This window comes from Amaranthus tricolor, chromosome 8 (genome assembly GCF_026212465.1).
Source record: "Amaranthus tricolor cultivar Red isolate AtriRed21 chromosome 8, ASM2621246v1, whole genome shotgun sequence".
Taxonomy (NCBI): domain Eukaryota; kingdom Viridiplantae; phylum Streptophyta; class Magnoliopsida; order Caryophyllales; family Amaranthaceae; genus Amaranthus; species Amaranthus tricolor.
This window is the reverse complement of record NC_080054.1, coordinates 24857003-24868452: the sequence shown is the minus strand read 5'-3', so window position 1 is coordinate 24868452 and position 11450 is coordinate 24857003. Positions and strand designations below refer to the sequence as shown.

General features: G+C 35.6%; 1 protein-coding gene across 1 annotated transcript; it reads left to right on the top strand.

The window, feature by feature from the left end:
- Nucleotides 1–9060: 9060 nt before the first annotated feature.
- Nucleotides 9061–9447, top strand: LOC130821697 (secreted RxLR effector protein 161-like). Its single transcript, XM_057687485.1, has one exon. The coding sequence runs from the start codon at nucleotides 9061–9063 to the stop codon at nucleotides 9445–9447; it is 387 nt and encodes a 128-aa protein (XP_057543468.1).
- The last annotated feature ends 2003 nt before the right edge of the window (nucleotides 9448–11450 follow it).

Here is an 11450-nt window from a genome sequence, read left to right as displayed (position 1 = left end):
GAGGAGGAGTATACTATGTGGATGAGGCTGGTCACAAAGGTCATACAACGCTTGCTCGTCGATCTTCTGATCACCAACTACGAATGTGGCATAGACGTCTTGGACATCCTTCAGTGGGTTATTTGAAACGTCTTTTTCCATCCCTTCATATTTGTAATAATTCTTTGGACTGTGAATCCTGTGTGTTAGCTAAAAGTCATAAACATTCCTATTTTCCTAGCTTATCCCGGACTCATGAACCTTTTATGTTGTTACATTCTGATGTGTGGGGCCCCGCTCCTGGTTTTAACTCTCAGGGTTTCTCATACTTTGTTATCTTTATTGATGACTGCACTCGCATGAGTTGGCTTTATTTTTTAAAACACAAATCTGAAGTCTTTGATGTGTTTGTTACCTTCTATAACATGATTGTTACTCAATTCCATACTCACCCTCAAATCCTTAGATCAGATAATGGGGGGGAATATGTTAATCTAAACATGAAACAGTTTGCTAATGATCATGGCCTTATACACCAAACTACATGTCCTAATACTCCCCAACAAAATGGTGTGGCTGAGCGGAAAAATAGAACCCTTCTTGAGATTACTCGGGCTCTCATGCTTGAATATCGGGTTCCTGCATCTTATTGGCCAGAAGCCCTTGCCACCGCCAACTACCTCACCAATCGTCTTCCCACCAAAGCTCTAAACTTCCAGACTCCCATTAATGCTCTTAAAACACATCATGAAGTCCCATCTTCTCATTCTCTTCTTCCTCGGGTTTTTGGGTGTGTTGTGTATGTTCATTTACCCGTACGAAGTCGTAGCAAACTTGAACCCCGGGCTGTCAAATGTGTTTTCTTGGGATATGGCACTACACAAAAGGGATATCGTTGCTTTGATCCCATTTCTCACCGGATGTATGTGACTTTAGATTGTGAGTTCTTTGAGGATTCGTATTATTTTGCCCCGCTTCGATCTCAGGGGGAGAACCGTAGTGAGGATCTAAGCTGGCTCATAAGTCCTAGTAGGATAGATCCAAAAGAGCAAGTAGGTTACACCACCGACACTGCCTCTGAAACTCTTAAAAATCTTACTCTCAAGTCCACTCCTGCTCCTGAGCATCCTGATTCTTCTGAATCACCTGAGGTAATGGGTAATACTTCTGATAATATGATAGTTGGTAATGAAGATACAGAATCCGATGTTGAAACTAACAATGATCAAAATGTTGAGATGTCTAACAGGTATGAATTACCTCCGAGAATAACAAGGGGTGTTCCTCCAAAGAGGTATGATCCAGAATATGAAGCAAAACGATCTCGATATCCCACAGACAAAAACAATGTTGAATCTTTAGCTCAGATAGCATTAGCCTTTAACACATCTCTGTACTCCAATAAGATACCCAGAAATGTGGAAGAGGCTCTTCAAGATCCTAAGTGGAAGAAGGCAATGGAGGAGGAAATATCTGCACTTCTCAAGAATGAGACTTGGGAAAAATGTGAGCTACCCAAAGGGAAAAAGGCAGTAGGGTGCAAATGGGTGTTTACTATCAAATATCATGCAGATGGAACTATTGAGCGTTACAAAGCACGGCTTGTGGCAAAGGGATATACTCAAACATACGGTGTTGACTACTCTGAGACTTTCTCACCAGTAGCCAAAATTGATACCATCCGGGTCCTTTTTTCGATAGCAGCAAATAAAAATTGGCCCTTACACCAATTTGATGTAAAAAATGCTTTCTTACATGGTGAACTAGAAGAAGAAGTGTACATGAAACCTCCTCCAGGATTCTCAGAAACATACAACATAAAAGAGGGGTGTAGACTCAAGAAAGCACTATATGGTCTCAAACAATCTCCTCGTGCATGGTTTGGGAAGTTTACATCTGCAATGAAGAAGTTTGGGTATACACAAAGTAATTCAGATCACACATTGTTTCTTAAGAAAAGAAAAGATCGGATTACATGTCTAATCATCTATGTGGATGATATGGTGATCACAGGTTATGATACAGATGAGATACAGATATTGAAAGAAAGACTGTTAGGAGAATTTGATATGAAAGACTTGGGAAACCTAAAATACTTTCTTGGCATTGAAGTTTTACGATCAAAAAGGGGAATCTTCATTAGCCAAAGAAAATACATTCTAGATCTCTTGGCAGAAACCGGCATGCTTGATTGTAAACCTGCAGATACACCCATTACAACAAACCATGGGTTACAGATAATTGAAGGAGAAAAGTCTACAGATCATGACCGTTACAGGAGATTGGTAGGAAAACTCATTTATCTCTCACATACTAGACCAGATATCGCATATGCAGTAGGCGTAGTTAGCAGATTCATGCACAAACCACAAGTTCATCATATGACTGCTGTTATGCGAATACTGAGATATCTGAAGAAAACCAACAGTAGGGGACTTCTGTTTCGAAAGAATGATAATTTGGATCTCCTAGCTTATACCGATGCAGATTGGGCTGGTGATAGAGACGACATAAAATCAACTTCAGGATACTTTACCCTAGTTGGAGGAAATCTTGTCACTTGGAAGAGTAAGAAACAAAAGGTAGTAGCACTGTCTAGTGCAGAAGCAGAGTTCCGGGGAATCGCAAAAGATATCACTGAAATTCTATGGATCAGGAGACTTCTTGGGGAATTAACCTTTCCACAGAAAAGACCATGTAAAATATTCTGTGATAATCAAGCAGCCATCAGCATCTCCAGTAATCCCGTACAACATGATCGAACAAAGCACGTGGAGATTGATCGACACTTCATCAAAGAAAAACTTGAGAAAGGTGTTATCGATCCACAGTTCGTTCGGTCTAAAGCACAACTTGCAGATATTCTCACCAAAGCTGTTTCTACAGAAACTTTCAACAGCACCATATGCAAGTTAGGTCTCGCTGAATCCTACGACCTAACTTGAGGGGGAGTGTAGGAAATCAGTAGGAAATCAAATAAAATCAGAAATATTCTTTAGAGATCAGCATATTGTATTTTAGGCAATATATTATTCAGCCCTTATTTCATTCCTAAATTAGATTAAGAATGTAATTATATAATACATGTAAATACTCAGAATAGAAGAATGAATTAAGCCTTTTGACAACCAAAAACGCTTCTATACAAAATCACAGTCTTAACTAAGCAACTAGTATTAACTAAGCAGCTTAGAACAACAAGTACTAACTAAGCAACTTCAAACTTATAATACCACAAGCATTAACTAATTAGTAATTAGTAACTAAGTAACTAATATAGAACTACTACACAGTCAACAACATACTACTCTAACAGCAGCAGATCAACACATCAGATCAGCTTTAGATTTCAATCAAACAAATTTACTGATTTTTATATGTTTGAGATATGAAATAATTTATATCATCTTTAATTAGGATTAATCATAGTCAATCTATGATGATTAATAAAGATCAAAGTCTAATTTGTCTTTTATACTGCCTCTTTGGAGCCCACTGTCCTATTACAAAGCTGATCAACACAGTTAAAAGGTTCAAATCATGAGCTAATTGCACCGATCGACGCAGTTCAATAGCACAACGAAAATGCTTCGATGTGCATATATAACAACTTGTGTAACCTCGATGCCAAAATGATCAAAAATTTAAAATGCGCATAAAATTCAATGTAAACTTCAAAATGACACAAAATTTCACACAATAGTCTAAATAAAACATCAAATTCTGAAAATATTATGCGAAAAAAGTACGAAAATGTCACTATGTTATAAATTAATGTGTGCAACATACTATCCACTAAGCTAAGGAAGCATGATGAGATCTATCAAAACCAAGGGTAACCCTTCTCCTGTATTCAAAATCAAAGTCTAATATCAGTTTAATATTATGACGAGAATATAAGACAATGCTGCAAACAATTGGTTAAAACATTGTTACAAGCTCGATCAAGTTGATGATACTTACATAAAGAGTAACTATTGCATTAGGATTTTGTCCACGGCATAAACTTTTATCCTTCTATGTATTTCTCTCACGACCTAAATAAAAAGAAAATATACAAAAAAAATCGATAAACGGATGTAAAAAAATCGATAAACTTTCATCTCAAATTCCCAAGAGCATAAAACAGACCACGAACACAAACATGATGATCAACCGTTGGAATTGGTTCATCTGCTATGCTTCTTGTGATAAATGAGACACAAAGAGCATCATGTACATGACCGTTAAAATCACGACACTTCATAAGCAAGTATAAAGAGAACTAAACATAAAGAAATTTCTAATTTCTAAATAACAAAAAGGGTGTAAACAGGCACCCACACTATCTGACCTAAGCAAATAGAACAACTATACAAAGAAAAAAAGGGATTAGCATGTATTGATGAAGCAAGCAGTGATGCAAAAGTAAGAAATTGTTCCAAACAAGTAGTTGTGCAACTACAAAACTAAACCTATTCCGAAAAGGGGCAATAATGAAAAGCAGAAAAGGGCTTGCTATATATATGTAAAGCACTCAAAGCAATTCCACAAGTTTTACAGAAATTAAGCCTTTTGGTTCTCAAACAATGCCTTAATATTGAACCTTCTATTAGGGCAGATAGGCAATTTTAGGGCAGAATTTGGTATATGAGGTTAACAGGGGAAGATAGGCGAGGGAGATGAAGCGTTTAGTGTCCAATTTTTTCTCACACCAAAATCAGTAAACATTTGAGTTTATTTCATTTTAATTAGGCTAACCCATGCTTATAAGCGTGGGTAATTATATTTATAGCCACGGTTATAGTGTGGCTAAATTATAACCAAATTTCGTATGTTTGTCTAGTTATGCATCTCCCCACACTTATTAGTGAGGATAATATTCCCACACTTAATACTCGTGGCTAAATGCAAATATTTTACCACACATTACTAAGTGTGTGTAAATAAATGTGGATCTACGCAACTTTTTTTGTAATGACTATGATTTGCCAAAATTTTACTGAATTAATAACAAATCTCAAACTCATAACGATGATTTCTTTTGATTAAGCACAACAATGTATAAACAATTTAAGTCTCAAAGAAGATCCTCTTTGATGGGACAATAACCCAACCACCAATGACATAACACCCATGTAATGGTCAAAATAGACACATTTATTATTAGATGTTAATCTAGAAAAATCTATGTAAAAAATCTAAACAAGAAACTTGTAGAACATGTTTCTAGAATATTGTTAGTAAAATCTTAGGAAAAATCTAGAATTAGCAACCTAGAATAATCTCAAGAATTATCTAGATATGAATATAATTTGCTAGAAAGTGTACAACACTCTAAGCTTAGCTAGAATAGTCTAGAAACTAGGAGCTTGACTTACCAAGGCTATAAATAGCCACTTCTTTTACTTTGGAAATGTAAGTAATGTAAGCTATATTCACTTACAATTCAAAATATTGTCCAACTCATCTTTACTCCTCCCCTAACTTGCAACAATAACCCACTAACTTCCGCATATTAATTCTAACATTTGGTATCAAGAGCCAATTTAATCCAAAGCCTCTATTTTTTATCATCCATCTTCTAACCGTCATATCAACATTATATTAACTCCACATAAAAAAATATAGAATGGCCTCCTCTACAAACTCAAACACAAACACAAACATTTTTAATCCCCAAGTTAATTGGGTACCTATATTTAAAGGGGAGAAATTTGATCAATGGAGTATGCAAATGAAATCAATCTTCATCACCCAATATATTTGGGAAATTATTGAAGATGGCTACGAGAAACCCAAAGATGCCAATGAAGAGGCTTCTTGGGATGCCTCAAAGAGAGGCCAATATAAACAAAACATAAGAAGGGATCATTATGCCCTTTCCATAACTTATCGTGGGATAGATGAAACAATACTTCATACGATCATGGCCGCTACAACAGCAAAGGAGGCGTGGAGTATCCTGGAGACAAAATATAGAGGCTCAGAAAAGGTAATACTCTTTAAACTTCAATCTTTGTGGGGTCAATTTGATAGCTTACAAATAACAGATAATGAATTAATTCAATCCTATGTTTATCGAGTCTCAAGTATTGTTAATCAAATTCGATCTAATGGAGACACAATTAAAGATGTTAAAATAATTCGAAAAATACTACGAACTCTTACAAAAAAATTCGATCACATAGTGGCTGCTATAGAAGAGTCTAATAAAGATTTAAGATTGCTCAATATGACTGAGCTAATGGCTCTCTATTGGCTCATGAAGAAAGAATGCGTAGATTTGATGAGCAGTCGGTAGAACAAGCCTTTCAGGCTAAACTAAAATTTTCTAATGGAGAAAATAAAAATTGCCATGAAAATAATTTTCAACCAAAAAAGAAAACTTTTAATAACCGTGGTCGGGAAAGAGGAAATTATAAAAACCAAGGGAGCCGAGATAATAACTCTTTTTGAAAAAGATATACTTGTAAAAGAGAACTCTAATGATTATTATTGAAAAAGCCATAACACAAGAGACTGTCGGTACAAATGTAAAAGATATACACGACATTCTCATTTTGAAAAAGATTATTATTTCCGGAAAAAAGAAGAGGCCAAATTTGTAGAAAATAATAACTCTAATGATTAATTATTTTATACTTGTTTAAATGCTCAAGAAGAGCAAAATGACACATGGTACATTGATAGTGGTTGTTCCAACCACATGACCGGAAATAAAAATTTCGTTATCACTCTTGATGAAAATATAAAATCACAAATAACTCTTGGTGATGGGAGTAATCAGGAAGTTTTCGGAAAGGGAACAATTGTTGTTAAAACAAAAAATGGCTCCTCTAAATTCATCCCCGACGTCTATTATGTCCCTGGGCTAGCATAAAATTTGTTAAGTGTGGGTCAGTTAGTCCAAAAAGGCTATATGGTAAAATTTGATAATAATCAATGCCATATATATGAAAAGAAAAAGGGGCAATTAATCACTACCACTAAAATGGCTCCAAATAAAATTTTTCCACTTAAAATGCAATTGGAGTCTAATATTGCCCTAAGTACAATGGTGAATGAATCCGAATTGTGGCATTTGAGATTCGGACATTTAAATTTTGACAGTTTAAAACTGTTAAAAAATAGAGAAATGGTGATTGGGCTACCACCAATCACTAATGAAAAGAAAATTTGTGAGGGTTGTATCTATGGCAAAATGCATAGATCACCATTCCCAACCTCATCTTGGAGGGCTAAAGCTCCATTAAAGCTTGTCCATGCTGATATATGGGGTCCTACCAGGAATCCATCTCTTGGCGGAAAAAGATATTTTCTGTTGATTGTGGATGATTTTTTACGCATGATGTGGGTGTATTTCTTGGAGAAAAAATCAGAACCATTATCCCACTTCATGCAATTTAAAGCCCTAACAGAAAAACAAAGTGGGCATTCAATAAAGGTTCTAAGAACTGATCGTGGGGGAGAATTCACAAGCAATGAATTCAACAAATTCTGTAAACAACACGACATCAAAAAGGAGCTCACAGTCAGACACACACCACAACAAAATGGTGTTGCAGAAAGGAGAAACAGGACAATTGCTGAAATGGCTCGGAGTATGATGCAAGGAAAAAAATCTGCCTAAACATTTTTGGGCAGAAGCTGTCCACACAGCTATTTACATACTTAACAGGTCTCCCACAAAAGCGGTAAGAAGCATGACGCCGTATGAAGCTTGGCACAAAAGAAAGCCATGGGTTGAGCACCTCAAAGTTTTCGGGTGCATTGCATATGCCCACGTCCCGAAGGAGAATCGGGATAAGCTAGACGGAAAAGGAGAAAAAAGTATCTTCATTGGATACAGTGACGAGTCTAAAGGATATCGTCTCTATCAGCCTGAATCCAATGAGTTGATCATCTCCAGAGATGTCATATTCAATGAAGGAGCACAGTGGCAATGGAACAAGAGCAGTCCAGAAGTTCACAATCCAGAAGTTCCAGTGACAGTCATTCCACCTCCAAGCCCAGACCAAGGCGAAGGCACAAGCAGGCTAAGATCAACACCAAACAGCCTAAGATCACCACCAAGCAGCCCTAGATCACCATCAAGCTCGAGTCCAACACCAGAATCAAGTCCAACACAAGAAGTTCGACGATCACAAAGACCCAGACGTCCTCCAGCCTACTTGGATAAATATCAGTGTAATCATGCTATCATGTCTCTCATTGCCAACGAACCACAAGGCTTCCAACAGGCAGCACAAGAAGAGGAATGGATTGACGCCATGAATGAAGAAATCAAGATGATCGAGAAGAACCGCACATGGGAGCTTGTTGACAAGCCTCGAGACAAAGAAATAATAGGCCTCAAATGGGTCTATAAGATCAAATACAATGAAGATGGCTCCATTCAAAAGTACAAGGCTCTCCTAGTTGCAAAAGGCTATTCACAACAACCCGGAGTTGATTTCAACGACACATATGCTTCAGTTGTTCGAATGGAGACAATCAGGTCAGTCCTTGCACTCGCAGCTCAACTTAAATTACAAGTTTTTCAATTAGATATCAAATCTGCTTTTCTTAATGGCGAGTTAAACGAAGAAGTATATGTTGAGCAACCGCAAGGATATGTAATCGAAGGCAAGGAAGAAAAGGCGTATCGCCTTCGAAAGGCCCTTTATGGGCTCAAGCAGGCTCCTCGTGCATGGAATAGCAATATTGATGGCTATCTTATTCAAAAAGGGTTTACAAAAAGCCCAAGTGAGCCATCACTTTACATCAAGACACAAGAGCCACATGATTTTCTCATCTTGTGCCTTTATGTAGACGATCTCATTTATATGGGCACTAACTCAAAAATGATCGAAGATTTCAAGAAAGCAATGATGTCGGAATATGAGATGACCGACCTTGGAGCTATGAAATACTTCCTTGGCATGCAAGTTAAGCAAGGTCCAGGAAGAATTTTTCTCTCACAGGAGAAATATGTTGAAGATATGCTCAAAAATTTTCAACATGAGCGATTGCAAGCCAATGACGACACCAATGGCTACGAATGAGAAACTTTCTAAATATGATGGAAAGGAGAAAGTAGACGCATCGCTCTATCGTAGCATGGTCGGATCTCTCATCTATCTCACAAACACAAGACCAGACATCGTTCATGCAGTCAGCATCATCTCAAGGTTTATGAGTGAGCCAAGCAAAGCTCACTTAGCAGCAGCCAAGAGGATACTCAAGTATATTAAAGGAACAAAAAGCTATGGGATAATGTACGAGTCCGAAGCAGACTACAAGCTCATAGGCTACACGGATAGTGACTGGGCAGGAAGCATCGACGATCGAAGAAGTACGAGTGGATACGTGTTCCAGCTAGGGTCCAAGTCTATCTCATGGTCATCAAAGAAACAAGCTACGGTAGCACTATCATCATCAGAAGCAGAATACGTATCAGCTACAAGCGCGGCATGTGAAGCAGTATGGCTAAGAAAAAATGGCTAAGAAGAATCCTAAAAGATCTACAACAAAAGACAGAAGATGCAACTACCATCTATTGTGACAATATGTCAGCAATATCCATGACAAAGAATCCAGTCTTCCATAGTCGCACAAAGCATATTGAGATACGACACCACTTCATTCGAGAATTGGTCGAGAAACAAGAGATCGAGCTACAATTCTGCAAGACAGGGGAGCAACTCGCAGACATATTTACCAAGGCACTTCCAACGGAAAAGTTCATCGAATTTAGAAGACAGCTTGGAATTCAAGATTTTTCAGATTAAGGGGGAGTATTAGATGTTAATCTAAAAAAATCTATGTAAAAAATCTAAACAAGAAACTTGTAGAACATGTTTCTAGAATATTGTTAGTAAAATCTTAGGAAAAATCTAGAATTAGCAACCTAGAATAATCTCAAGAATTATCTAGATATGAATATAATATGCTAGAAAGTGTATAACACTCTAAGCTTAGCTAGAATAGTCTAGAAACTAGGAGCTTGACTTACCAAGGCTATAAATAGCCACTTCTTGTACTTTGGAAATGTAAGTAATGTAAGCTATATTCACTTACAATTCAAAATATTGTCCAACTCATCTTTACTCCTCCTCTAACTTGCAACAATAACCCACTAATTTCTGCATATTAATTCTAACATTTATCTGTTAAAAACAATCTTATAGTTACAAATTTTTCTCATACGAGCAACAACCTGTTTTGAGCTTACTTTGTTCGTTTTGTTTTTGCCTTGGAAATTAAGACTTGATATTTGTTTTGTCTCCCTATATATATATATATATATATATATATATATATATATATATATATATATATATATATATATATATATATATATATATATATATATATATATGTATATTGTACAAGGGATTTTTCCTTAACATACTTAAAATTCCAACATAAGAAAACTTACTAAATAATTTATATCTACATACACTTATTTGCTCACGCTTAAATAAGTGGGGGAAGATAATTGACTTATGTTACATTAAACTATGTTTATTTAGTGTGCTGATAATTAACCTCACTTAACATGTGTGGGAAAAATATGCTTAAGACAAATATTATTATTTGTGCTAAAATTACACAAATATAAGCTTGCAGTGTTTGATCCCCTCTTCATCATCATTAAAATTTACACACGCTTATGAATCTATGAGCATCCTGTCTTCATCATCATTAAAAATTACTTAATTACAGAAAAAAAAGAAAAAAAAAAGAAAAAAAGAAAAGCTTAATTAACATTGTAATCATGTTGCCAGATTTCAATGGCTATTTTGACTTGAGATAACCCACTAATATAGAATTTACCTTTGACTAACCCATTTGAAAATCAAAATTGACGAGCACGAATGGTTTAGTTTAAGTTTAGTTTTCAGAGTATTGATTTACCAAAATTCTTAAATAAGATGGTCTTATTGTGAGATTAGGGGTGTACAAAAATATTTGATGCGAATTATTCGATCCGCAATATCCGAAAAACCAGATAACTGGGTGTCCGATTTTTAAATCGGATCCAGATCAACATATTGGCAAAACCAAATATTTTCAGATATTCTATTTTCTACTTTTATATTATTTTTGATTTTTTATTTTTAAAATTTATAAATATTTTTTCATAAATTTTTTTTGCTTTGGTTATTAAATTTACTACTATATACAATTCCCAATTATAACTAAGTTGTACAATTCCCAATTACATTCTAAGTTTAGATAATTAAGCTTTTTTCTTGATGGTTAAAAAAAAGCTTGATTATAGAAAAAAAACGAAGTGAGCTTAATTAAAAAAAAAAAAAATTTTGACAGTCTCATACAAGACGACCACATTTATTTATACTCCTCCATCTCTTATTCAGTTTCATTTTTTGGCGGGAAAAACAATTTTTCCGTAATACTTTATACAAAATTGTTTGTTTGTATCATGATCAGTTGTATACAAAATTTTCCTTATTATGATATTTGTTTCTTTCTTGGCCATTTAA

Coding starts and splice junctions, on each gene's coding strand:
- LOC130821697 (XM_057687485.1), top strand. CDS start 9,061: ATGGTCGGATCTCTCATCTATCTCACAAACACAAGACCAGACATCGTT.